General features: G+C 48.6%; 3 protein-coding genes across 7 annotated transcripts; all 3 read left to right on the forward strand.

Annotated features, from left to right (window-relative positions):
* Positions 1–4,493: 4,493 nt before the first annotated feature.
* vsx1 (visual system homeobox 1 homolog, chx10-like) lies at positions 4,494–10,092 on the forward strand. Of its 5 annotated transcripts, none has more exons than XM_032552831.1 (7): positions 4,494–4,605; positions 5,010–5,260; positions 6,082–6,880; positions 6,962–7,037; positions 7,651–7,774; positions 9,081–9,276; positions 9,388–10,092. In XM_032552831.1, exons 3-7 carry the CDS (start codon positions 6,457–6,459, stop codon positions 9,651–9,653), a joined length of 1,086 nt encoding a protein of 361 aa, XP_032408722.1. In that variant the 5' UTR covers positions 4,494–4,605; positions 5,010–5,260; positions 6,082–6,456; the 3' UTR covers positions 9,654–10,092. The 5 variants fall into 5 exon arrangements, with proteins under 5 accessions (XP_032408722.1, XP_032408724.1, XP_032408721.1 ...); XM_032552833.1 differs by lacking the exon at positions 4,494–4,605 and having other exon boundaries at positions 4,936–5,260; positions 6,082–6,230; positions 6,456–6,880; XM_032552830.1 differs by lacking the exon at positions 4,494–4,605 and having other exon boundaries at positions 4,936–5,110; positions 5,193–5,260.
* Positions 10,093–11,005: 913 nt separating this feature from the next.
* LOC116712918 (zinc finger protein 665-like) lies at positions 11,006–17,280 on the forward strand. Its single transcript, XM_032552811.1, has 4 exons — positions 11,006–11,195; positions 14,743–14,893; positions 15,286–15,393; positions 15,507–17,280. Exons 1-4 carry the CDS (start codon positions 11,067–11,069, stop codon positions 16,580–16,582), a joined length of 1,464 nt encoding a protein of 487 aa, XP_032408702.1. The 5' UTR covers positions 11,006–11,066; the 3' UTR covers positions 16,583–17,280.
* LOC116713370 (acetyl-coenzyme A synthetase-like) lies at positions 16,972–27,477 on the forward strand. The gene is given in 11 exon segments (XM_032553514.1): positions 16,972–17,080; positions 19,770–19,984; positions 20,080–20,230; positions 20,711–21,862; positions 22,244–22,477; positions 22,479–22,555; positions 23,989–24,115; positions 24,177–24,424; positions 24,470–24,560; positions 24,824–24,889; positions 26,012–27,477. Coding segments are annotated over 8 exon segments (1,230 nt in total). The 5' UTR covers positions 16,972–17,080; positions 19,770–19,984; positions 20,080–20,230; positions 20,711–21,744; the 3' UTR covers positions 26,281–27,477.
* The last annotated feature ends 223 nt before the right edge of the window (positions 27,478–27,700 follow it).

The following is a 27,700-nucleotide window of genomic DNA, read 5'->3' on the forward strand; positions in this document are numbered from 1 at the left end:
TTAAAGTGGGCTGGTTCTGGTTCTGAGAGGCCACGGCTCCGTCCAGGTTCCTCCTGGTTCCCCAGCAACAGTTTGGGTTATTATGGTCTATATAGGATGGCAATGTCATGACGTTACCATGGTTACCAGAGGACGTTATACCACACGACCACAGAGACGATGAAGATCAGTGAACACCTGAATGACCCCTCACCTGGATGACCCCTCACCTGGATGACCCCTCACCTGGCCCACAGTGGACCCTGGGGCCCCGGTAGAGTTCTGACCCACAGTAATCGGGTTCTGGATCAGACGGAACCATCTGGTGTTCTGATCTTTTATTAAAGCGAGTCGATGAACGGCGGCTTAGGATCAACAGAGCGGCGGCGGCGGCGGCGAGGAGGAGGCCGCGCTCTGATTGGAGGATTACAGCAGGAGCTTCCAGCAGCTGCAGATGTTCTGGTCGACCCGGATGAAAAGTTCTGGGATGAGCCCGGCCCGAACGGCCCACAGAACCACCACTTCCTCCTAACAGCAACAGAAGTTCTGAAGGAGACGAGCCTCTGGGGTTCAGACAGTTGTCTGGTCCGGTTCTGGAGTTCTATGGGTCCGGTTCTACCGGGTCCTCCGGTAATGAGGTTTTCATAGAAAGCTGTTCTGCCCATCATGCTGGTACCAGTACTGGTTCTGGTCCTATAGACAGAATCCGGCCTCCAGCCGTTTTCCCTCTCACTGGGAGGTGCTGTGGAGCGCCACCTTAAATACGCTGCAGCATTAAATACGCTGCAGCATTAAATACGCTGCAGCATCACACTCTGACCTGCTGTTTGCTTCTCTCTTGATGCTTCAACTTGTTTTTAGCTTCTTCCTGCTTCCTGCTTTTAAAATCTACAGAGAAATAAAACTTCACCTTTAAGATCAGAAGCTGAGAGGAACAGAGGGACATCCCATAATTCCACTGAAACAACCAGAAGCTGCAGGAGGAATCGGGTTTACATTTCATGTTTCTGCTCTTAACCTAATCTACACACACACACACACACACACCCTCACTGCTTTTCTCTGCCTATAAAATCTTCCACATCTGGAGCTCACAGCATCAATGTTCACATGTTGGGTTTGTTTCAGCCAGGACTGTGACATCACTTCCTATGTCAACCTGTAACATGCTACCTGAACCAGACTCCCAACAGGAACCAGAACCAGAACCAGGTGTTTTCTGGGTCCTGGTTTGATGCTGAGCTGTAAAACCTGCTGACATGAGGAAAAAGTTCTGGAGCGACAGAACCAGTTCTGAATAGGTTCTTTTTTTTCTAGGTTCCTGCTGTTTGCAGAAAGCTGTCCCTTTAAAAAGGTGCTGTCCCTTTAAAAAGGCCCTTTCCCTTTAAGACAACACTGTCCCTTTAAGACAACGCTGTCCCTTTAAGGCAGCACTGTCCGTTTAAGGTGGTGTGTCCCTTTAAGACGGCACTGTCCCTTTAAGACAACGCTGTCCCTTTAAAAAGGCACTGTCCCTTGAAGACTGTGCTGTCCCTTTAAGAAGCCCTTGTCCCTATAAAAAGGCGCTGTCCCTTTAAAAAGGTGCTGTCCCTTTAAGACATCGCTGTCCCTTTAAGAAGGCCTTGTCCCTTTAAGAAGGTCTTGTCCCTTTAAGAAGGCCTTTGTCCCTTTAACACAGCGCTGTCCCTTTAAGAAGGCCTTGTCCCTTTAACACGGCGCTGTCCCTTTAAGAAGGCCTTGTCCCTTTAACACGGCGCTGTCCCTTTAAGACGTTGCTGTCCCTTTAAAAAGGCGCTGTCCCTTTAAAACATCGCTGTCCCTTTAAGACGTCGCTGTCCCTTTAAGACATCGCTGTCCCTTTAAGAAGGCCTTGTCCCTTTAAAAGGCGCTGTCCCTTCAAAACATCGCTGTCCCTTTAAGAAGGTCTTGTCCCTTTAAGATGTCGCTGTCCCTTTAAGAAGGCTTTGTCCCTTTAAGAAGGCCTTGTCCCTTTAAAAAGGCGCTGTCCCTTTAAGACATCGCTGTCCCTTTAAGACGTCGCTGTCCTTTTAAGAAGGTCTTGTCCATTTAAGACGTCGCTGTCCCTTTAAGAAGGCCTTGTCCCTTTAAGAAGGCCTTTGTCCCTTTAACACGGCACTGTCCATTTAAGACGTCGCTGTCCCTTTAAAAAGGCCTTTGTCCCTTTAAGACGTCACTCTCCCTTTAAAAAGGCGCTGTCCCTTTAAGACGGCCTGCCTGTTTGCTGCTGTTTGCCGGCTCTTCCTGCTGATTCAGGTGTGCTCTGATTGGCTGCCTCCCTGCAGCTCAGCCACTCGCAGATAACCAGGATTTCACTGATTAAAAATAATCTGAACAGTTTATTTTAAGCAGAAATAAATCTCAGCTGACATCATCAGAAAGAAAAAGGAGAACAGAGACGGATTAAAAACATCAGCCTCAAATTTGCTTTAATTATCTCTGATAAGCAGATTCCTCCAAACTAATTGCTTTTTAAACCCGCTGACCATTTTTACCTTCTTCCACGCAGACACACGTGGCGCTGCCAGCCTGCCAGTCAATCCCCAGGGATTATCTGCAACTTGGCCCTAATTTTGTCCGACTTTCACCAGGAGGAGAAGCAACAATCAGCTGGTTTCCTCCAGCAGGAGGTCAGCAGCTCCTGTTAGCCGGTTAGCCCGTTAGCTCACTGCACAGTGTGATGTCATGTTTTATTTGGTTTATTTAGTGGAAAAATACCTTTTCCATCTGCATTATTTTAATTATTTTTCAATTTTATTTTGAAAGCTACAGGTGTTCTGGGTGTGGTTTCAGGAAAAGAGTTAGCTTAGCAGGAGGTGGATGAATTAACTCCACCCACCAACAGCTAGCAGCTAGTTAGGACTTACAACTTTCTGATATCTAATTAAAGCTGATATCTAGTTAGCACTAACCGCTAACATCAAGCTAATGCTAACAAACAACAGTTATCTAGCTAATGCTAACAGCTATTGTTGTTACCATGCAGCTAACCGTGCTAAGTGCCGAGCCTCTGATTGGTCCAGAGCCAGTCTGTTTGGTTTTTATTGGACAAATTAAAGTTTTCACGGTTTAATTTGGCCAAACTGACCAAATAAAAACTACATCTGGTCCTTTTTGGCTCCTGCTGCTCTGCAGATGATTATTGATCAGTGGAGTTGATCAGAGTTGATCAGAGCAGCAGATTGGAAGCAGAACATCAGATGAAGAGTCTGGATTAAATCAATACTGTGGATTACCTTCATATGACGGAGCAGATTGATTGATTATAATAATCTTCAGATTATCTCTGATCTTTTCATCCACTCTTCATCTCCATCATCATCATCATCGTTTCTCTTCGACCTTCTGTAATTAATGTGCAGACGTCAGGGGTCAGAGGTCACCGCTGTAATCTGCATGTAGCATCAACTCAATTATTCTGGACCAATTCAAGGCCGGAGCTTCAGACGCAGAGAACGAGCGGGTCCAACCGGGTCAGGATAGGTCCAACCGGGTCATAATGGGCCCAACCGGGTCATAATGGGTCCAAACGGGTCAGGATGGGTCCAAACGGGTCCATATTCAGACCCATCCGGACCCATCCAGGTCCGGTTGTGACCCAGTCCAACAAACTACTCAGGACAGAAATGTGCAGAGGGCTTCTGGGTCGGAACCAGGACTGGACCTCAGAGGAAATGCCAGCTGTTCTCCAGACCATGATGCTGCCACCACCGTGCTTCACTGAAAGCCCGGTTCGTTCTGCAGAACTTCTTCCTCACTGAAACCAGCAGAACCTCTCCAGAGGTTCTGGAAGGTCCAGACGGGTTTCCTCCAGAAGGTCCAACAACAAGCAGCAGCTGGTCGTCATGGAGACAGGATCCTGATAATTCTGATGCACAGGGGCCAACAGAACCATCAGAACCATTCAGTCAGCTGCTGTTCTGATCCATTGTTCTGTTTCAACAGTCTGTCCACTAGTCCTGCCCCCTTTACCCCCCCCCCCCCCCCCCCCCCCCCCCCCCTCCATGTCCCACTAATTATTCATAAATTCACATTTATGCTAATAGATTAACCTCATTCAGAGTAAAACGGCTCCAGGATTAAAGTGGTTCAATTAAAGTCTGGAGGTCTGGACCCGATCTGGACCCGGTCTGTACCCGGTCTGGACCCGGGCTGGCCCACGTTCCCCCCCTCGTTTACATGCAGTAATCTTTGAAAGGTTCTGTCCAGACACACTGGAAGCTCTAATGGCCAATGATTAAAGCCGTCTGACCCGGTTCTTAACCGGGCCCGCAGCCGGTGCCGGCACGTGCCGCTTGCTCGTCTCCAGAGACCTGGACCCGGCTTGGAGGGGTCCAGGTCGGGGGTCAGGGGTCAGGGGTCGGGCCTGCAGAGGAGCCGTCCAGAGTGATGGTGAGCACCAGGCCGGTTCTGATGCCCCGGTCCACTCTGGAGATCTTCTTGGTTCTGGAGACGTTTCAGGCTCTGGATCTGCTGAGGATCCAGTTGGCAGAACCTCAGGTCCAGTTAGAACCTGACCAGAACCTGCCCTGTTCGGACCGGACCTCCTGGTGTCAGCTGAACTGAAGAACCGATTCTGGACGATCCGGACCGCCCCAACAGAACCAGGTACTGGCTGGTACCGACGGACCTCATCATCCATCATCATCATCATCACCTGCTGATGATGAAGATCCGTCATCAGAGAAAAAGAAACGGATCTGCAGCTTTGTGCTGGTTATTGATTATTGGTTATTGATTATTATTATTAATTACCGTTTTAAATATTCAGAGATACGTTTTTTTTTTGCTCATTATTTTTGTTGGAAATAACAGATTTAATTATTATTATTATTGTTGTTTTTAGGATAAAAATCAGCTTTTTATATTTAGAACTGAGTTTTTATTAATTAGTTGTAAATTTATGGATTTATTGCATTAATGCGTCTGAAGGTGATGAAGTTAAAATAAGTGTGTGTGTGTGTGTGTGTGTCTGCAACCTTCAGTCTTGTGTTTCCGTTGCTCCTTATCAGGTCCAGAGGAACCCAAAGTGCTTCTGCATTCATTCATTCATTCATTCATTCATTCACACTGATGGTGATGAGCTACTGCATAGTAGCCACAGCCTGACCAGGTAGAATCTCTGCACCGTCTTCGGTTTTCATGATGTTAGTAAATATTGATGCATCTGAATTTATACATTTATATTTCTACAGTTTTCAGATGTTCTTCATGTTTCAGTTTCCTGGATCATTTCTGTCACGGTGAGGTTGAGAGGATCCAGGTTGGAGTGAAAGAATGATGATTAATGGTGAAAGTATAATAAAGTCCAGGCAGCACAGATGAGCAGAAGGCAAAGGCTCAAAACTGGTAACAACGGAAAACATCAGACAGCAAGAAGATTAGATTGGACAAGACGAGGAACGAGGAACAGGTGGGATTAAAACAAGGAGGGCGATCAGGGAGCGAGACACAGCTGGGAACAATCGGGGGGGGGGGGTAGACACAGACACCTAAAATAAACACAAAGAAAACTCAAATCCTCAGTTTCATGTCAGAATGTTGGATCTATTTGGACTTTTCTCACTCAGAAATGATAAGAAAACAAATAAATAAATACATAAATAAATTCATATCTAATCTTAAATTGATCTGATTTAATCTGAAGATGCAGTTGCAGCTGCTGATAATCTAGATGTTCCTGCCTTCATGGGACATTTCAACACATGTCCCATGACATGGACTGAGAATGTGTTGGACATTTATAGATCAGCGGTCCCCAAACCTTTTAGTCGGCGGACCGGTCAGCCCTTCACAATTTTGCTGCGGAGGGGGGGGGGGGGGGGGGGGGCGCTGTACTCCGATGTTGTTTTATCACTCATTCTGCTGCAGGTTGGCTCAATTTTGACTCGCAAGAAGTAGCCGGTAAAATCCGGTTTAGGATTTTCCAAATAAAAGATCCGGAAGTAGTTCATTATTTCTTGCGAGGCCCGGTACCAATTGGTCCGCGGACCGGTGGTTGGGGACCACTGTTATAGATGAACTTCCTGTCTCTGATTCCAGAATCTGAATCTACTTTCTTCATTTCTTCTGTTTCTGTTAAAGGTTTTAAACTTTGACCTCACCTGGCTCTGGGATGCGGTTGCCATGGTAACCCCTGCAGCTCGGTGACGCCGCAGGGAGAAGATGAAGAGGAGATCTGGGTCTGATCAAAGATCAACAAACTAAACCTTCCTCCTCCTCCTCTTCCTCCGGTCAGTAAATCCAGATCGGATTGGAGGGAAATTGGTGGCAATTAATCCTCTGGGATTGAGAAGAGACCCCCCCTCCCCCTCCCCTCGGCCTCACCCCTCCTGCCCACCCCGCTGGTTCTGGCTCCTGATTGGCTGCCGCCGCGGACCCGGGGGTCCGGGTCCGCATAAATTCCTCCCGCCGGGTCCCGGTCCCGTTTTTCGACCTTCATCCCTCCTCTTCCTCAGCATGACCGGCCGGGAGGAGCTCAGCGAGGACAAACCCAGGGTGCGGATGCTCTCCCCGGGGTTCGGCATCGACAAGGCCCGGCTGCACGGCTCCGGGTTCCGGTCCAAAGGCTTCGCCATCACCGACCTTCTGGGCCTGGAGTCGGACCTGGCGGCGCGGCAGCAGCCCGCCGGGCCGCCGGGCTCCGGGCCGCCCGCCGCGGGCTCCGGGACCGCCGTGGAGCCTCCGGGCCCGGCCGGCGGCCTCGGCGGCTTCTCGTTCCCGGGCGGGTCGCTGCCGCTCGGCCTGGGCTTCCTGTGCAGCCTGGCGGCGCAGCAGCCCGCCGGGGCGCCGTGCTTCCTGCCGGGCCACCTGCCGCTGCTGCAGGCGCGGCCGGACGGGCACTACCTGCAGAACCTGGAGGCCCAGCGGGACCAGTACTCCGGTACGGACCGGTCCGGTTCTGGAGTGGCCCAGTTCCACCGCGGTCTGGTTCTGATGTTCTGGTTCTGGTTCTGTTCTGCAGATGAAGAGTGTCTGTCGGACCGAAACGACTCGAAAAGCTCCGGAAACTCCCAGAAGAGGAAGAAGAGGAGACACCGGTGAGGAAGATCTTCATCCGGAAACAAGTTTTAAAAATAACAGAAATTAGGCAAATTTTAAAAATTAATTAAATTCAATTGGACGATTTATTTTTCCTCTGAAAACGGAGCTTTGAATCTGCGGCTCGGTTCCGATGGACCCAGCAGCTCCGGGACTTTGAGCTGATTTAGAAATTACTGATGAAAATATTTTAAAAAACAGAAAATATGAAATGAAACGAAATTTGATTTTTATTAATGAAATTCTGATGGACCAGAACCGGTTTCTAATTATTTGCACATAAATAATCATTGACTTTATTGAATTATAAATCAATAACAGTGAATAAATTCTAGTTTGGTAATTAATAAATATGTTTGGTTAAAAAAGATTTAATTTAATTTACTCAGAAAAACATGAAAATAAAAAAGTCTGGAGCTTTAAAGAGAAAACATTGAATACATTAAAGATTAAATAATTAGCTACAAATATAATAATAATAATAATAATAATAATAATAATGAATAGAGCAGCAGGATTAAACCATGTGAACAGAACTGGTTCTGGTTCTGAACCTGCAGCTCAGCTGGTTCCGACCTAATTTTGACTCTTCCTCCTCCTCCTCTTCCTCAGCACCGTCTTCACCTCCCACCAGCTGGAGGAGCTGGAGAAGGCCTTCCACGAGGCCCACTATCCGGACGTCTACGCCCGGGAGATGTTGGCCATGAAGACGGAACTGCCGGAGGACCGGATCCAGGTGAGGCCGCGGTCCGGTTCGGTTCTGATGTGTGCAGGTCCACAGAACCGAGGACTCCGTGTTTTGTTGTGTGTGAACTTATTTATTTTCTGTTCTGCTTTTAGATTCAGTAATAATATAAACACTGATCTTTATTAAATAAATAAATTATTCATTTTGTGTATCGAAATATGGAAACTAAAATAAAACAATGTGATACATATTCAGAAATTATTTAGGTGTTTAAAAATAATGCAGACATTATTTTATTTTTATTAATAATAATTAGTAATAATTTATTATCATTAATACAAATGATAATTATTTATGATAATGTAGATACTAATTTTAATTTAATAAAGACATTATACATTTAGTCATATTTACATTAAAGTATAGAAACTAAAATAAAACAAAATGATATTCATCAATTATTTAATTCTCAATTGTATAAAAATATTACGTTATTATTGATACTCATTAGTATTCAATCAATACTTTATTATAACTTGTTAATAATCGTTATATTATAATATTTAATGATTTTATTTTAAAATTTAGAAGAAAGAGACAATTAAAGACCGAAAAAGAAAAACCCAAAAGTGTTAACAGAAAGTTGGACCCGATGAGCCGATCCAAAAGAACAAACCGGTACAGCAGGGGGCCGAACCTGTACCGGGCCGACCGGGCCGCCGGAGCCCCTACTGGTACCGGACTAAAGCAAAAAGAATCTACTGCAAAAGAAGGACCGAAAACAGGAGAACCGGTTCCACCAGGACAACAGAACACGAAGAGCAAAACCGAGGCGGGATGGAGCCGGAACCGGAACCGGTACCGGAACCAGAACTGGAGCCAGAACCGGAGCCGGAACCGGAACCGGACCCGCAGCCGGTGGAGGAGCTGCAGGTTCACCCAGCGGACCAACAGCCACAACTTGACGTCATCAGTTTAATTATAACAATACGAAATGATAAAAAATATATTAAAAATCAAAAAGTCTATAAATAAAACAATCTAGAAAAATAGACAAAAATAATTTAACGAAGCTTTTATAACATTATGATCCTGATTTATATTAAGATATTATAACAGTTTATTATTGAACATTCAGATCATTAAATAGATTTTAATTTATTTAAACGTTAACATGAGAATCCTGACCCGGTCCACATGTTCTGGTTCTGTTTGTCCTGACCCGGTCCACATGTTCTGGTTCTGTGTGTTGTGGTTCCGTTTGTCCTGACCCGGTCCACATGTTCTGGTTCTGTGTGTTGTGGTTCCGTTTGTCCTGACCCGGTCCACATGTCCTGGTTCTGCTGGTGTCCAGGTGTGGTTCCAGAACCGGCGGGCGAAGTGGCGGAAGCGTGAGAAGTGCTGGGGCCGCAGCAGCGTCATGGCGGAGTACGGTCTGTACGGCGCCATGGTCCGCCACTCCATCCCGCTGCCGGAGTCCATCCTCAACTCGGCCAAGAACGGCATGATGGGTTCCTGCGCCCCCTGGCTGCTCGGTGAGCCGCATGCACGTCAGTGCCACGCACACGCACACCGGCAGCAATACACACGCGCTCACTCACAGCGCCCCCTGCTGGCCACCTCCCGTTCTGACCTGATCTGGTCTGGCTCCGCCCCCTCAGGTATGCACAAGAAGTCCCTGGAGATGGCCAAGAAATGCTCCAGCCCGCCGCCGCCCGACCCGTTCTGCGACGCCCCGCAGCGGCGCGCCGATGGGGCGGGGCTTCAGGAGGGGGAGGAGACAGAGGAGGAAGAGGAGGAAGAGGAAGAGGCCATCGACCTATCCAGCTCTGCCAAACAGCCGCAGCAGGAAGAGGGCGGGGCCTCCGCAAGGACCGCCCCCTCGCCACAGCAGGGGAGCAGCGGCGAATCAGAGGAACACAGCTGAAGGTGGGCGGGGCCTGCTCGGACTGTAATCTGATTGGCTCTTCGTTCATGAGGAGGCGTCATCTGTTGCCACGCAAACCGGCCGCATTAAGGCGGAGTTTATTTATTATGTGGCGTAAGTGAAGCAGGGCGGCCCCACCCACCCGGGAACCAATCAGAGAGGAGTGGGCGGGGCAAGAGGAGAGGCTGAAAGTTCTGCAGAACTTCACTGGACCGGGTCGGACTCCAGAACTCCAGGACCCGTTTGGTTCTTTTCCCCGTTTTCTACCTGTGTTGGGAGGAAACTTCCTGTCTGTTCGTGTGTTTGGAGATCAGAATGTAAAATACAAACTATACTTACTGTTTATGGTTGTTCTTGATGTTATTATTATTATTATTACTAAATGTCTGTACAGCCATTGGTCACCAGAGGGAAAAATAAAAATAAGATATTTTTGGAGCATCTCAGACTTTGTATCATAAATCATGATGAAAAACCAAGAAATGGATGGATGATGGTTGGATGATGGTTGGATGAGTCCTGTAGGATGTCCATCCAGCATCCTTGTGTCCAGAATCTCCACGGCAACCATCAGGCGTGTTGCTGTCCACTCTATTAAAACATCTTCAGGATGTCTGCAGCAGCAGCCTGTTCAGATTGCCCATAGTCATGCTAGCCATCCGCGCTGCCGCCGCGTCGCCATGGAGACGGCCATAGAAAGGAGGAGTCCAGCTGCAGACCAGCTGTGAGATCGTTCTGATGTTGGTGACGTTCAACAGCGGTTCCTGGATTATTGTTATTGTTTTCATGTTTCTCTCTAATAATGACAGGAGATTTTCCACAACAAATAAAGGATTAAAAATTAAAACGTGAACAAAACAAAGGAGATTATTGTTGTGTGTGGGTCAATCTTTCTGTTATCATCTGTCAGAACGGGTCAACAACCGGATAGAAAGTCTGGTTCTGTTCTGGTTCTGTGGAACCAGTGGAGATGAGGATGCACAGAAGGATCTTCCATAAATCCAGTCAGAGGCTTCTTCTCACGCCCTGTGACACAGACTGCTACAGGAGATCCTTTCTGCCCACAGAATCTATAAGAGTTACATCATTTAGATTTTCTCTGCGATCAACAATAGTTTTCTGAAATAAAGAATCTGTGTCCAATGGAGGATCAGGGCCGAAAAATTCAATTCTGACTTTAAAGTTAAAATTCTGAGAAAAAAGTCAGAATTTCCTTCGGTTTATTATAAAATAATAATAAATGAATGAATCTGGTCAAAATGAGCTGCTTCTCTCTGTTTGCTGTATGAATCATGGCATGTTTATGATTTTTGTTTTTTAAAGGAAACGGAAAAGGCACTGGACGAGTCACCTACGTCACGTCCTGTACCGCTGTTCAGTCGCTTGCTAATCCGGAACTGACCGCGGCCCAGAATGGCGGATTTAGCCGCAGTCAGGAGCCAAGTGGTTCTGGTCGTGAACAGCCTGGCCCAAACTCTGCTGACGGAGCTCCGAACCGCGAGGGAGGCGGTCCGTGTAAGCAGCCAGGAGCCCCGGCCGGAGGTAAAGCTAACCGTGGCTAACAGCAACACTTCCGGCTCCAGCAGCTCATGTCGAGTGACGTCACGGTCCTTGTGAACTCTACAGCGAGTTTAACTTTTTTATTTATTATCAACTAACAAAGCTGTTAACAGCAACGCAAGAGAATATGAACAAAATTGTAGAAAACAAGCTAGAATCTCCTTCATAATCTAAATAAATATTTTATCTCATTCCGCGGTTGACTCTTGTTACGTTTAATGTCAGTTAAGTTACTGTCGTTCACTTTTAACGTGGAGATCGAGAAAGTCAATACTGAATCTGGGAAAAACATTTCTGATTAACTCAATCTACGATAATCGGATCGCTTTGCTCACTTTCCCAAAATCCAACGAATAAAATGATATTTTCTCAGAAATGACAACAAATTCACAGGATCTAAGAAATGTCTAGAAACATAACACTGTTTTCATACGAGCCTTATATTTATTCACTAAAACTTAAACACGGAGTGAGAAGTTCCACTGAAAATTCATTTTCCAGAAGTCTGGATGTTTGGCAGTTTAACTGGAATCTCCTGATCTCAAAATCCAAATTTCCAAGGATTTCAAATCCTCCCAGCTTTCTAAATATAAAATTAGAAAAATGAATCCATATTGAATGTTTTAAGCCATTTTTCCTAAGCGCAACTGTAACAGTGTTTAGGTTGTAGAATCTATATGTATCAGTGCAATGGGGAAACAGCGCCCCCTCTCTGTGTGGCTGGTTACATGTTGCTGGCCCCTGTTCTCACTGCCAGTCTGTGAAAGCTGCACTAGAGGTGAGTTGCGTTCTTCAGCACACAGTAGAAAAGTGTTAGCAACACATAAAACATCATTTTTATGAACTTAGACAAAGTGTGTGATTAATATTTACTAGATGTGTCCCAGTCACCAATTTTTGTACTTTTAGTTTTGTTAATATTGTAAAACACTTCATGTGCTAAGCTAAAAGCTAACATAACGCTCTGTTGTAGTGTGCTGAGGGAAACCGCCTGATCACCCAGAAACTCCTTGTCTTCATTAAAAAACTACACAACGCAGTCGAGGGTTACTTGGGCCGGCCCGGTACAGTGGCGTGGAGCAGAACCCGGTTCCACTACAACCATGACGTCAAAGTCAGATTCATTAATAACCAACCTTCTCATGTATTAATTAATTGGGACTTTTAACAAAAACATTTCTTCCTGTTTCATCCATAAACATTTAACTTCATTCTGGACTCTGACTGACGAAATGCTTTGATATGTTCAGTAATGAATGAGAGAAATCTCACATTTCTAACCTTAAATCTGAGGGATTTATGAAATTATACTGAGGGCAGAGACAAGCACTGGATCGTTTTTGTTTGTTTTGATCGTCAGCAAACTGGTTGATCTTGTTATTGATTTGCAGCGTTAATAACTGAGTTATTGTTATAAACAGTGTAAAGCCAAATGCTTCGCTGGATCTTAAATCTAGAGCGGAGTCCTGGATTTATGGGAACTGAGCTATAAATATCACCGTAGAGCAGCTCAATGAATCCACAAAGATAATCCCCTAAAGTTTGCAGCATCTCAGAGAGGAATGTCCAGCGTGTGTGAAATCCAAGCTGACCATAATAAAGGCTGATTGTTGAATCTCTCACTTCTATTCAGTCTGAGCAGAAACCTGAGCTAACATTTCATAATCACACAGAGATGTTCTGATTATAAACATCCATTAGATGTTTATTAGATTTGGGGATTAAACTGATAATCCCTGTTTCCCATGTATCAGAGAGATTACCTGTCAGGATATATTCTAGAAAGGCTTTGAACAACATCTCTAATACGTCTCATAAAAACCTGCAGAATGCTGTTGTTTGTAGCCTGGTGATGCTGCTCAGCCAGAGCAAACCAGATCCTCTCTGACTCCTCCTGTCCTCTCCATCATTTGATCGTCTGATTGTTTGATCCTCTGATCGTTTGATCCTCTGATCGTTTGATCCTCTGATCGTTTGATCGTCTGATCATTTGATCGTCTGATCGTTTGATCGTTTGATCATTTGATCGTCTGATCGTTTGATCGTCTGATCGTTTGATCATTTGATCGTTTGATCGTCTGATCGTTTGATCCTCTGATCGTTTGATCGTCTGATCGTTTGATCCTCTGATCGTTTGATCCTCTGATCGTTTGATCGTCTGATCATTTGATCGTTTGATCCTCTGATCCTCTGATCGTCTGATCCTCTGATCGTTTGATCGTCTGATCGTTTGATCGTCTGATCGTTTGATCGTTTGATCCTCTGATCCTCTGATCGTCTGATCCTCTGATCGTTTGATCGTCTGATCGTTTGATCCTCTGATCGTTTGATCGTCTGATCGTTTGATCCTCTGATCGTTTGATCGTCTGATCGTTTGATCGTCTGATCCTCTGATCGTTTGATCGTTTGATCGTCTGATCGTTTGATCCTCTGATCGTTTGATCGTCTGATCGTTTGATCGTTTGATCCTCTGATCGTTTGATCCTCTGATCGTTTGATCCTCTGATCGTTTGATCGTCTGATCGTTTGATCGTCTGATCGTTTGATCGTCTGATCGTTTGATCGTTTGATCGTTTGATCCTCTGATCGTCTGATCCTCTGATCATTTGATCCTCTGATCGTTTGATCGTCTGATCGTTTGATCGTTTGATCCTCTGATCGTTTGATCCTCTGATCGTTTGATCCTCTGATCGTTTGATCCTCTGATCATTTGATCCTCTGATCGTTTGATCGTTTGATCCTCTGATCGTTTGATCCTCTGATCGTTTGATCCTCTGATCGTTTGATCGTCTGATCGTTTGATCGTCTGATCGTTTGATCCTCTGATCGTTTGATCATTTGATCGTTTGATCATTTGATCGTTTGATCATCTGGTCGTCGTCCGTCCGGCAGGAAGTTTCCTTCGCTGTTGAACAGCCAGACTCAGAAACAGTTTCCTCCCGTTGACCAACAATCCCTCACTATGACTGAAACGCTAAGTTATTTATATCCAGCTATATATTACCATTTGTATGTTTTTGTATTTACAGGCGGGCTTGTTATTGTTCTGGGGGGGTTTCTGTTTGCTCCTATGGCAACATTTTGTCTCTGTTTCACTGTCGTGTCTTTGTGAAACGTCAGGATCATTTCCTGAACCAGCTGGCCTCAGACCATCAGGCTTCCTGGTTCTGGGTCCAGAATCAGATTATTAGCCTGGATCTGGATCCTCCCGACTCCCCTGCATGATCCAAACGCACTGAAATAAAACGCTTGATGGTCAGGAATGTTCTGCATGTGATCAAGAGGAAAACCCGACGACAAGGAGATATGCAGTTAGTTTTCCTGAAGGGAACGTCAGTAAATAACCTGCTAATAAAACATAACTTATCATTAAACATCTGGATTCATTTGGACCAAAGTTATTAAGAGGCTCTTTGGAGGAGCTGCAGATCTGCAGAATCCTGGTTCTGTTCCAGTTTGGGCCCAGTCAGAAAAGACTGGTTCTTTCAGTCTGTGTGAACGAGTGATGGAGGTGTACTGGTTTCCTCAGGAGGAACTGGGAGTGGCGGTGGACAGGCTGTGTCTGGAAGCTGTGGATCAAATCCTGAAGATCCTGGAAACCAGCATGACGAGGCAGGAAGAGGCTCCGCCCACAACGGCTGACATCTGTGGAGGGTTAATGAAGACCCAGACAGGTGGAGGTGAGTCTGCAGGACAAACATTTTCAGATTTTAAATCTGTTTATCACAGATTTAACATTTAAAAATGATGATATGATTTCCAATCAGCACAGGAAGAAAAACTCAATCATCTGCAGAGAGACGAACATTTAGAGGTAGAAAACAGTAGAGATGAAGGATTAGTTAGAGACACTGGGAGGAGCTACACAGACGGGACCAGGTGTAAACCTGTCTGCCAGGTAAAAGGTCTCTAAACCAGTTAGTTTAAACCAGTCAGATCCTGGGTTAGGGTTAGACCAGGATCGGGTCATAAACAGGATTCAGGTGAGCAGAGGGTTGGATCCAGGTAGGTCTGAGTCAGAGTCTGTGTTTGGTGTGAACCAGGTGAAAATCGTTGCGTTTCTGTGTTTCAGGTGAGCAGGAGCCCGGCCCAGGCCACGCCTACTTCCTGCTCTACAGAGTCAGTGACGGACCAGAGGCAGAGCAAACGCTGACCATGTTTCCATTTCTGAGCGCTGAGGGTGAGTCTACCTGCTGATGTGCTGAGGACGGAGCCCTGAGGTTCTCCTGGTGGAGTCAGCTGCTGCTGCAGCGCCCTCTGCTGCTCATCAGATGAACTGTGTCTGTGTTCCAGGTGACAGCAGAAGCAGCGCCTCTAATCTCACAGGTGAGGAGTTGCAGGAGCGCCTCGCCTCTTCCTCCCCTCCGACCGATGACCATGACTACGCCCGGCCCCCAGTGCCACCTGACGGCGTGGCCAAACGCTGCGGGCGGAGGCGGGCGGAGGCCACGGCGAGCGAGGAGCTTCACCTGCAGTGCTGGCGCTGCAGCAGGCTGTTCCCCAGCGCCGAGAGGCTGGCCGACCACCACAGGAAGTCCCACCCGCTGTGCTCGGTGTGCGGCGCGGCGTTCGGCGGCGTCCTGAAGCTCCGGGAACACCAGGTGAAGGAGCACGGCCTCCTGCCGTTCGCCTGCGGCTTCTGCCCCAAGAGCTTCAACCACAAGACGCACCGCGACCTGCACGTCAAGGCGCGCCACACCGGCGAGAAGAGCTGCCGCTGCGACATCTGCTGGAAGGGCTACTCCTGTGTCAGCGCGCTGAAGACGCACCGGGTGACGCACTTCAGCAAGACCTTTATGTGCGAGGTCTGCGGCAAGGCCTTCTACCACGCCTCCCACCTGACGCGACACACGCTGGTGCACCAGGAGCCGCGCCCGTTCAGCTGCTCCACGTGCGGGCGGCGCTTCACGCAGGCTGCCAACCTGCGCAGCCACCAGGCCACGCACACCGGAGAGAAGCAGCTCTGCTCCGTCTGCGGCAAGAGCTTCCGCTGCCTGAGGAACCACATGATCAGCCGGCACGCCCAGGAGCCGGCGGTGGCCTGCCTGCTGCCGCCGGCTGTCACCTGCCAGGTCTGCGGGAAGAAGTTCCCTAACCCGTCGCAGCTCCGGGCGCACCGGCGCAGCCACATGGGGGACAAGCCGTTCCACTGCGGTGTGTGCGGGAGGAGCTACCGGCTGAAGGAGCTGCTGCGGGACCAGAAGCCGTCCCGCTGCTCCGCCTGCGCCGAGACCTTCGGCCAGGCGCCGCACAGCTGCCAGCGCTGCGGGAAGCACTTCCGGCTGCGCAGCTTCCTGCAGGCTCACCTGCAGACCAAAGCTCACCTGAGGCGGATGCAGCAGAGCCAGAGCGCTGAGCCGCCGCTTTAATCCCAGATTAGCAGCTGAGACAGAAGATCTCATGAAGGCGCAGAGCTGGACGGTTCGGTTCTGTTGGACTTTAATCTGTCATTAGATTGTCGTGTTTTTGAATAAAGTTTTAAATCACGGCTCCAGAGCAGACGTGACGCCCTGAGGAACTCCAGCTGGACGTGTTTCTGACCCGGTCCAGAGCCGCTGCTAATCCCATCTGCCGGTTCTGCACCGGTTCCGGTTCCTCTGCAGCAGAGGACTGGTTTGACTGGTTTCCAGTTGGGCAGCTTGAGGGAGTCCAGTAAATCCAGATGATGATGTGTAATCCAGCAGACCTGCGGTCAGATTAACGGACGTCCAGGCGATAATCCCACCTCGGTTCTGATGCTAATCTGCGGTTTGTTTACGTTCCAGATGCTAATCAGGACCACAACATGTTTGTTTCATCGTTATTATGATCATGTGACAATCAGCCAATCAGATTATCGGCTTCCAGGATCGTCGGACACACCAGAGGTCAGAGGTCATCCTCCCACCATTTTATTCATTTATTAAAATCGGTTTCAAAATAAGCAAATGCAGATTTTTCAGCAGCAACTTTACTAACAGCCCCATTGAGGCGTTGTCATAGCAACCTCTGGGTCATTCCCACTCATGAAGAACCTGTTACTTTGACTAGGACCTTCAATCCCATATTAAACAGGCTTCTTTCCTTCCTTCTGCTCCAGATGATTTGATTATCCAGACAGAAACCAGCAGATCTATCACTTATATATCTATAATATATAATCCTGATTTATATCTATAGCCAATAATAATATTAGTGTTATTAATTATAGATATAATATGGATGTATCAGTGATATTTATCTATAATCAATAATAATCCAGTAAAATGTTTCGATTCTTCATAATTTTGCAACAGATTAAAAATCGGAACCAAACCGGAACCACCGGCTCACATCTGGATCCAGATCCGGTTCTGCTTCATCAGATGAAACCTCCCAGTCCAGTCTCTGTTCCCGCCCGAACCAGAACCGGAGCCGCTCGCCCTGCCCCCTGCCTCCTAGCTGGACTCGGCTGTCGGGGGGGTCGGTCTCGGTTCGGCCCGCTCCAGACTGACATGGCTCCACACAGGGGAACCGGACTCTTCTGGGTCCTCCTAGGCCGTCGCAGCTCGTCCGGACCGAACCGGTCCGGTCCGCTTTCTGTCCTGCTCCACCCCGGCTGCCCCACCGGGACCTGTACCGGCTCTCAGAACCGGACCGGTTCTGGGGCGTCGCAGCCACCGACAGGCTCCACTGGGCCAAACCGTCCAGGACTGCGATCTGAACCGGGCCGGATCCACTGGGCGGGAAGCTGAACGTGTCCGTGAGTTCCGAGCCGAACCGAGGGGACAGAGGTTCGGTCCGGTTTCTGAATCATATCCTTTCGGTTCGGATCAGGAATTAAAGCTCAGATCAAGTTCGGCTGATTTTTCTCTGAACCGAACCTGTGTGGGTCAGTCGGTTCCGTTCTGACACAAACGGTAGAAAGGTTGAGGTTCGGTTCGGTTTATTAATAATAAGGTGGCAGGGAACCGGAACCAGAACCATGAATGGACCAGAGCAGCAGAATGTTTTAGATTTCCTGCTGTGAGTTTGGACCAAACAGAACCAGCAAGCGGGTCCAGAACCAGCACTGTGGGGATCGGGCCTAACAGAGGCCGGCAGGTGGAGATGAGACCGGTTCTGATCCGCAGTCACATTAGGTTCTGATGTGACTCTGGTTCCCGTCACGGAGGACGGGTTCTGGTTGTTGGTTCTGGTTCTCCAGGACTGGTCCAGTCCAATCCAGACCTCTGGTGGTTCTGGACCAGGACCCGGTACCGGGTCCAGATGTTTGTCAGATTTTCATCCTCTGCCTTGTTTGTGTCGGACTATAATCCAATTATAATCCAATAACGGCGGCGGGATGATTGGTTCCCATCAGGTCCGATACGGGATCAACTCTCCATTACATAAACGGGTTCTGTGGCGCCGCTGCGTGCCGCTCCGGCCCGGCCCGGCCCGGCCCGGTCTGCTGCCTCTAAATCCACTTCAGGATTAATGTTCAATCAGAGATTCCTGCCGGGTCGGGATGATGATCCGCTCGGCGCCGCCGCGGCTCACGCTGGGGAGGGGTTCTGATTGGACCGGAGGACCATCTGAAGCTCTCTAGGAGGGTAGCTGATGTTCTCCAGAACCTTCAGAACCGGTGTAGTTCCTCAGGGTCTTTTAACTCTGTTTCCATGGTAACATCACCAGGCCCTCAGCTAGAGTAGCGTAGCCGGGTCCTGAAGGTCCGAGGTTCTCCTGGAGGGATCCGTTCCCTCCTGAGCCGGGTTCTGCTGACCCGGTTCCATCTCTGTCCCAGTGAACTGCCTGGACGTCCATGAGGAAACTCATCCGGACCGGGTGGCTCTGATCCGGGAGCGGGACGAACCCGGCACCGAGGTGAAGGTCTCCTACAGGTGCGGACGCCACACACACCTGCTGACTGCTGCGGCGACGGAGACGCTCCGGCTTGTTTCCATGACGCTCCGTAAACAGAGACACCGTGTCCAGGATCCGTCCTCAGAGCTTTTCTCATCTCCACCAGATTCTAATCTGAATCTCCTGGAAATGTTTCAGACCCAAGGCAGGAGATTGTTTTGTTGTAAATCTCACCATCATCTGCGTAGAGCAGCAGGTCAGCATCTAGATCTGCACCCAGAACCAAAACCAAGACAGAACTGACTAAAACAAACCGTCTAACTCCCTACAGTACAACAGGAAGTGGTTTCCTGGTCCTGCTTCCTTGTTAACTTGCTATAACTCAGATCTGATTCCGTCATGTTTCTCCTTCAAGGAGCTTCTGGAGACGACCTGCCGCCTTGCCAACGCCCTGAAGGCTCATGGGATCCAGAAAGGTGACAGGGTGGCCGTCTACATGCCGGTGTCGCCACTGGCTGTAGCCGCCATGTTGGCGCTTCCACAGCAGACCTTCATTAGAGCTGTCGCCATGTGGGACCCACATCAATCAGCTGAAATTCTGTCCAATAACTAAAGAGCCTAAAGACGAGACAGTTTGATCTTTACCGTCTTAACGTTGACCCTCAAAATGCTAACCTGTTAGTCCAAGGGTAGCGGTTTCATTCTGACAGTAAAGGAGGTCTGAATGTTCTCACATTTACTCCTGGTTTCCAGATAATGTTCAGATGTTGTTGGAACGTTCCTCAGGACGTTCTGTCTCAGCTCAGTGCAGGGCCGTGATCACCTGGAACCGAGGTGTGAGGGGAGGCCGAGTCATCGAGCTGAAGGCCACTGTGGACGCTGCGGTGAAGACAGTCCAACATGTCTTCGTCTCTCAGAGGACCGACCAGCTTGCAGTGATGGGAAAGATGGACGTCCCTCTGGAAGAGGTGAGACACCTGATCAGAAGGTCCATACCAGTCCAAAAATGACCAACACACCCAGTCCATCAGAACCATGTGTAAACTTCCTCTGCTGTCTTCAGGTGACGTCCTCTCAGCCTGGTGTCTGTCCAGCAGAACCTCTGGACAGCGAGGACGTCCTCTTCCTGCTCTACACGTCAGGCAGCACAGGGAAACCTCAAGGCATCGTCCAACCCAGCGGGTTACCTGCTGTTCGCCTCCATCACTCACCAGGTACGCCTCCGGTCTTCGAACCTAACCGCGGTGGAGAACTCCTGGTTCCTCATGGTGCTAGAACATTATGACCTCATCGGGATTCTGACCGGATCATATCGGGCCGAGGCCACTGGCTAGTTGTGTCCTCCTGTCGTTGGGTTCGGTGGTTTCGACCAAAGAGAAGCTGAGTGCCACCAGGAGTCCTGGTTGGTCCCTCCATGTAGCATCCTGAGTTGCTTCCCCACCATTGGATCGGACTTCCTCGTGGTTCTGTTCAAGGACAGCGCCATGGAGACGGTCCAAATGTTCTCCAGAGACAGCACCTTCCTACAACCCGGGAACAGTTAGATGCTGGTGTTCCTGCCTGGTGCAGATTTTCTCCAGCAGGCCTTGGAGAAGGAACAACATTCAGCCTGAAGAGGAGAACCTCTGAAGGGAACCGACCTGGTTCTGCCAACAGGTCCGGAACTCACCAGAACCCTGTTTCTGTTGTTCCAGTTGGTGTTCTACCGAGACGGAGACGTGTTTGGCTGCATGGCGGACATCAGCTGGATGATGGGACACAGCTACGTGGTTTACGGTCCGCTGTGCAACGGCGCCACCACCGTCCTGTTCGACAGCACACCTGCGTACCCGGATCCAGGTGAGCCGGGTCAATGGCACCAAAACTCCCTGCTTCACCTACGCAGCTTCATCCAGTGCTCCAATCCCACATTCCCCACTGGAGGCATTCTGAGGCTGGATGGAGGTTGGATGAATGTTGGATGGAGGTTGGATGATCTGTGCAGATTGATCTTGAACCTCAGGTGAGTCTCACCTGCAGCAGAAAGTGGAGCTCCAGCCTCTCATTAACCTGGTTTTATGATCTGCAGTTAGACCATTAGTTCTGCTTTCTGAGCTCTGATTGGTCAGAGGCTCTGAGCCAAAACCCATCACCAGAACCTGATGTCTCCTTTCATCTGTCGACTGACCTTTGACCTCTGTGATCCCAAACAGACAAAGCGGCAGAAAGCATCGTTAAAGCGGTTGTGAGAGGCAGGGGGCGGAGCTTAAACAGGAAGTTAAACGGAGTGTGGCCGTGTGGGACAGAGTGTGTCTCACCTTGTAGTTGTGTCCAGGCAGGTACTGGGAGACGCTGGAGATCAACCAGTTCTACGGAAACACGGAGACGCTCTGAGGTCGCTGGGGTCAGCTGGGTCCAACCTCTGGGACACCGGCGTCCAACCGGTCCAACTCAGTCAGAACCTGACAGGAACCGGTTCTGGGGTTTGACACCAAACACACCAGGCGCAGATATTCTGGGCCAAGATTTATATTCTGGACCAGGAGCTTCAGATCCAGTTTCCGGGTCAGAAGGTTCTGGGTGTCTGAACACAGGACGTCACTGACGGAACCGCTAATCTAGCCTAGCGGACATGAAGTCATCACATCACTTCCTGGCAGCTGGAGACCAGGAAGTGATGTCATCACCACCTGGATATCACCAGGAAGTGATGTCATGACTTCCTGTGGCCCAGGATTGGTCAGTGTTGATGCTCCATATCTGGTTGTCCACAGTGGGGGAACCCATCGACCACGAGGCCTGGCACTGGTTCCACAGCGTGGTGGAGGAGGGACGCCGCCCCCTGGTGGACACCTGGTGGCAGACAGGTGAGACGCAGTCTGAGGGACTTCCTCCCAGTTCTCCCAGTTCCTGACCCAAACTGGAGAATCTCCCAGAGGAACCTTCCTGCTGTCTGTGGAGGTCAGAGGTCATAGAGGTCCGTAGGCTCCTCCCACATCTGGTTCTGGTTCTGGACGCCGACCCGACATTAAGTACTCCTGATTTTCTCTTTGCTGAAGTTTAAACCCTAATTGGAACGATCAGCAGCAGAACATCTGCAGCTCAGCGGACAATTAACAACCAACCCCCGATCTCTGCCCCGCCCCCTGCCTCCCCTCCCTCCTCCTTCTGCCCCGTCCCTGCCCCCCCTCCCCCCCTGCCCCCGCCCCCGCCCCCAGCCCCCCTCCCTCCTCCTTCTGCCCCCCCAGAAAGGATCATGGCCGCTGACCCAATTCCTCGACAATCTCGCCACGCGGCTCTAAACTTGGCCCAGCTGCTGGACCAACCGGAACCTCTAGGAACTGCAGCTGGGCCCCTGCTGGTAGAACCACTGAGTCAGAACCGCCTGGGACAGCCCTCAGACTTGTGTCTGGTACCAGAACCAGACCGGACCGGTTCTCTAACCTGTGCTCCCCCTCAGAAACCGAAGGAGTGTGCATCGACCCGCGGATCACGGCGCCGCCATCTTCCCGGCCATGAGGCCGTTCCTCGGCATCCAGCCGGTTCTGATGGGAGACCAGGTGAGGCCCGGTTAGAGTCCGGTTCTGTTTGTTCTGATTGATCAGTCTGGAGGTTCTGGAAGAGACAGAGGACGGGTTCTGGGGATCCGGAACATGGCTCTGAGACTCCTGACTGAGCCGGTCCGACTGACTGGACGGAACCAGAACTGCAGCTGTGGTACCACTGGTGATGATCCTGGTGCGGTCCAGCACCGGTTCTGGACCAGGTTAGGGTCGGGTTGCTGTGGGAAGGAGCAGTAGAACCTGTTTGGATCAAAACCTTTCCCTGATGACCTGGCCCAGTCCGGGAGTTGTTTGGGTTGTCTGACCCGGTTCTGACCCGGTTCTCTGGGTCGGAGGTTTTGGGTCGGTTCTTCTTTCTGATGCGGCTGTTTGGGTCACTTCCTGTTGTTTTATTCTGTCTCCTGAACCATCTGACCTGGTTCTGACCCGGTTCTGCCTCGGTTCCGTCTCTGGTTCTAATCCGGTTCTCTCTGGTTCTGCCTCTGGTTCCGACCCACCGGGCCGCCAGCAGCAGCTGGTTCCTGGGCAGCGGAGTTCTGCTGGGCTCTGGTCCAGTTAGGGCTGACCCGTGTGACCCGGTCTGGTCGGCGCCGCTGCAGCAGCTGGTGAATCAGCTTCCTCATCATCATCATCATCATCATCATCATCAGGGCAGCAGATTAGATTAGATTAGGATCCTGAGACGCAGCCACACCAGAACCAGAACTCCTTCCATCTGGACCGGTTCTGCCTCAGTCTGAAAGCGTCTCCAGGCAGAACCTCAGCCGGGTTCTGGTCAGATGGACAGAACCTGTAAGGAATAAAATCATCTCATTGGTTCAGAGGAGTACCAGCTTGGCCGGACCGGACCGGACCGACCCAGCTAAGGAGCTATCCGCCAGTTAGCTCAGATCTAAATGCTGCCTGACCCCAACGACCTCCCTGATGTTCCTAATCAAAGTCCGGAAAGGAATCCGCCGACTCTGATCAGAACCAACAGGCAAAGTTGTAGAAACTTTAACAGAACCAGAATAAAACTCATTCCGAGGTTCCCTAGATTACGCCGACGTTCCCTCGCTCCCAGAGGCCATGGTGGAAGGATGGTAGATACCCAGTATCTACTGGTAGCCGCTCCCACCCAGTATCTACTGGTAGCCGCTCCCACCCAGTATCTACTGGTAGCCGCTCCCACCCAGTATCTACTGGTAGCCGCTCCTACCCAGTATCTACTGGTAGCCGCTCCTACCCAGTATCTACTGGTAGCCGCTCCCACCCAGTATCTCGCCACCATCAGCGTGTGATGGATTACTGGATGTAGTGTGAAGAGCTTTTAAATTCTCTGGACTTGATAAATTGCTAGAAAAGTTCAGGCCATTTACATTTGAACAGAGAATCCCTCCAGTTGTTCCCTCCAGTTGTTCCCTCCAGTTGTTCCCTGCTGTCCCCGTCAGGGGGAGGTTCTCCGTGGGAACGCGGTCAGCGGTTCCCTGCGCCTCTGCCAGCCGTGGCGCCGGATGGCCCGGACCATCTACGGAGACCCCCAGAGGTTCCTGGACTCGTACTTCGGGCCGTTTCCGGGTCAGTGAGGTCCTGGGATTCCCCGGAGAACTTCAGGCTGAGCTCACGGTTCCCTCCGCAGGTCTCTACTTCACCGGGGACGGAGCCTTCCGGTCCGAGGACGGGTTCTACCAGATAACGGGTTGGATGGACGACATCATCGACATCAGCGGACACTGGCTGGGGACGGCTCTGGTAAGAACCGGGTCCAGAACCAGATTCTCAGGAGTTCTCCAGGTGGTGGATGGAATCCAAACAGAGATGGAACCAGTTTGGGTCCAGTTAGAATCCTGGACTGGGTCACCAAGGCCAGAACAGAACCTTAATAAGTAAAGCGTCCAACTCATGAGAATAAAGAAGACTCCACCCATCCAGAATACCGAGGTGGGCCCCATATGGGATAAATGTGGGCTACCATACGGACCCCACGTGGTTTTGTCACTGGTTTCCATGGCGACTCCACATGGTTCTACCCAGATAGAAAATCTATGTGGGACCCATATGGGGCCCTCTGCGGTTCACTGGCTAGAAATAATCAATAAACAAATAAAGAGCAGCTGTAGAGACCTCGAGGAACCAGAACCAGAACCGGGTCAGCCTGTTGAACTGGCCCAGAGATAAATGAACCTCCTGTTGGGTCGAAGGAAGTTCTGAAGTTCTGACTCGGTGTGAACGTGGAACAGCAGCGCCCTCTGGTGACCTCTGGACTGAACAGAACCGGCTGTTGAGGAACCGGACCTGTTCTCTGTTTGCAGGACGAACATCCAGCGGTGCCGCTTGACATCAAAGGAGAAGGTGAGACACACCTGGGCCCTTTCACAATAAAAGCCTCTTCTGGTAGAAACAGAACCGGCCTGGGCCAGTTGGTCTGGTTCTGCAGAACTTTAGCTTAAAGGTAAACTGAACCTGCAGTTAGAGGCTTTGCTGCCCCCTGCTGGTCATTCAGTGCAGCTTTAAGTCACACAGACCGAACTGAGAGGTTCTGATGGGTCCAGTTGGGCCCGTCTAAATGGAAGGTTGCACACGCTCAAGAGTTTGTTTAATTATTTCATCAAGATTAGAAATGAGTAACTTAACATCCTGTAATAATCAAAGATGATTTGAAGAAAACAAAGAAGAAGAATAATAATAACGGCTGTATTTAATAAAACTATATTTCAAATGGATTCTGCTTTAGAATAAACAAACCCAGTCTCTTCAATGAAACAGTTTTGGATATTTCATGAATATCTTTCAGTAATAATAATAATGAACATGGCTAAACGCTCAAAAACATTCAAATTCATTCACAAAAAACACACACAAAAAAAACACAAGCGTTGGGGCCCAAATGCTTCATCTGTCTTTATCCCGAAAAAGGAAAAAAATAATAGGAAACGTCTCACCGTTTTTAACCCCGGGGGTCTGACCCGGTTCCAGGCCTGCAGCGCACTCCGCCCAAGTGACTGCAGGTATCGGGTCCGGTCCGGTCCAGTCCCTTTACCTGATAACCTCATGGAGAAATCCTCTTAATCCCACCAGTGTTGGTGAAGCTTCCCCAAAACCAGATTCTGCCGGAGGAAAACGTCTCTCCATACAGGACTTTCAAAATAAACTCATACAGGACTTTCAAAATAAACTCATACAGGACTTTCAAAATAAACTCATACAGGACTTTCAAAATAAACTCATACAGGACTTTCAAAATAAACTCATACAGGACTTTCAAAATAAACTCATACAGGACTTTCTTGCACATATAATAATACAAACACTATTTGTATTTCATTTTTTTATGATTTATTCTCTGTGGTTAACCTTTTTTGCACAGAATATTTTATTATGATGTCACAATCTGAAGCCTTTAACCTGCTGTGTGTGTGTGTGTGTGTGTGTGTGTGTGTGTGTGTGTGTGTGTGTGTGTGTTGACCTGCTCAGTCCCGTTTGCCTTTGTGGTTCTGAAGGAGGATGTGACCTATGACCCCCTTGCCGTCATTCAGCAGCTCAGAGAACTCGTCTCCACCAAGATCGCCAAAGGAAGTGCCAGAACACTTCCTGCCAGAACCCACTGGGAGACGAAGATGATTAGAACCGATCTGTACCGCCACCAGAACCCAAACAGAACCAGAACCCGGTTTACCACTTTATCGTCAACAGTGGATGTGAATGGATTCTTTTCTCATTTGGACCGAACCAGCAGCTGCTAGTCAGGATTTAATATCAATGCTTAAATTTTGACGATGTTGGTAGAAAAGCAGAACGAAGAACAAACTGCTGAGACTTTAGACCTTTGACTCCACAGATAAAACATTTCAAAACTTATTCTGCCAGAAACCCTACCGCCCCCATCTGGTCTGGAGTATGAACTGGAGCTAATGCCGTTCAATAATAGATCTTACATCATACATCTGAAAATGAATTGGGGTAAAGACAGCTTCTGTGTTTTAGTTAAAAAACTGAAAACCACAGATCATATTCGGAGAAATGTAAAACTGAAGATTCCTGCTACACTTGGTGTTAAAAGGATCCACGATGTTGAAATTTTCCTATTTCTTAAAAAATGCTGTTCGTATTACATCAAAACTCATAATTACTTCAAAAATATTCATCTTTTGTTATATTTTTCACCCATGGAGGTCGCCATTTTTTCACTGCTGGGTTGATGACGTCATCAGATCTATTCTGTACTGGAGTGGAAACGCAGGAAGGTTGACTTTACCCCAGTAGTTGTTGGACATATTGTGTTTGACTGGTGTCATTTTCAATAAGGTTAGAGTTAAAATGAACTTTTTGCTATGCTATGGGTGAGGAACGGATTATTTCAGGTGGCTAAAATACATGGTTCCCCTCCTTTAACTTTGGCAAATAATGATCAAATGTCACCAAATCCATAGAATTTGTTGTTGTTGATGAAGAGAGGAATAAACACAGTTAAAGACTTTCAGGTCAATTAATTTGTTCCCATGTTATGGAGGGGAAACAGATGATCCATTCTCTCCTGTCCTCCCCCATAACTTTGGGAAATAAAGAGCAACTGTCTCCAAATTCTCAAAAATTGTTATGTCTGATAGCATGTAGTTATACTAGAAATGTCCTTAGTCCAGTAATTTGTCATATTTTACATTAGATTAGGATTTACCAGAAAGTCTAAACTCTCGTCTTTTCAGGAAGTCTTAAATTTTGTGCCCTGCTATCAGCCAGTTTCAATCCTCTTATATCAGCAATGAAAAATTATAAATACATACAACGTGTTGGAAAACTGTTTGATGACAAAAGTTGGAAAAAGACCGATTCTTTTGACGTTTAAAATAACACAAAACAGAAGACCTCGTTCATTTATCTATTTTGTTATTGCTTCTTTTTCAAACAACAGCTGTAGATTAAACTGAATGTTGCAACCTTGACATGATCATATGAGTTTAACTGAGAATCGATCAGAAGCGCCGTGAAAATGGTCAGATCCGCCTCTGGCTGCAATGCGCGCTCCTGACACAAGGGGGCAGATTTTCACACAAGACCGGACCACACAGTGACCAGGTGAGTCTCATTCATTGTTTCATTATGAACCTGAAGGCAGCAGCAGCTGCTACGACCAACTCTTCCTCTGTTTGCTCCTCCTCTTCATCA

The sequence above is a fragment of the Xiphophorus hellerii genome, chromosome 22 (assembly GCF_003331165.1).
Source record: "Xiphophorus hellerii strain 12219 chromosome 22, Xiphophorus_hellerii-4.1, whole genome shotgun sequence".
In the NCBI taxonomy this organism is placed as follows: domain Eukaryota; kingdom Metazoa; phylum Chordata; class Actinopteri; order Cyprinodontiformes; family Poeciliidae; genus Xiphophorus; species Xiphophorus hellerii.

Coding starts and splice junctions, on each gene's coding strand:
- vsx1 (XM_032552831.1), top strand. CDS start 6,457: ATGACCGGCCGGGAGGAGCTCAGCGAGGACAAACCCAGGGTGCGGATG. Junction 6,881..6,961: donor CCAGCGGGACCAGTACTCCG/GTACGGACCGGT, acceptor TCTGTTCTGCAG/ATGAAGAGTGTCTGTCGGAC. Junction 9,277..9,387: donor GCTCGGTGAGCCGCATGCAC/GTCAGTGCCACG, acceptor CCGCCCCCTCAG/GTATGCACAAGAAGTCCCTG.
- LOC116712918 (XM_032552811.1), top strand. CDS start 11,067: ATGGCGGATTTAGCCGCAGTCAGGAGCCAAGTGGTTCTGGTCGTGAAC. Junction 11,196..14,742: donor GCCAGGAGCCCCGGCCGGAG/GTAAAGCTAACC, acceptor TGGTTTCCTCAG/GAGGAACTGGGAGTGGCGGT. Junction 14,894..15,285: donor GAAGACCCAGACAGGTGGAG/GTGAGTCTGCAG, acceptor TCTGTGTTTCAG/GTGAGCAGGAGCCCGGCCCA.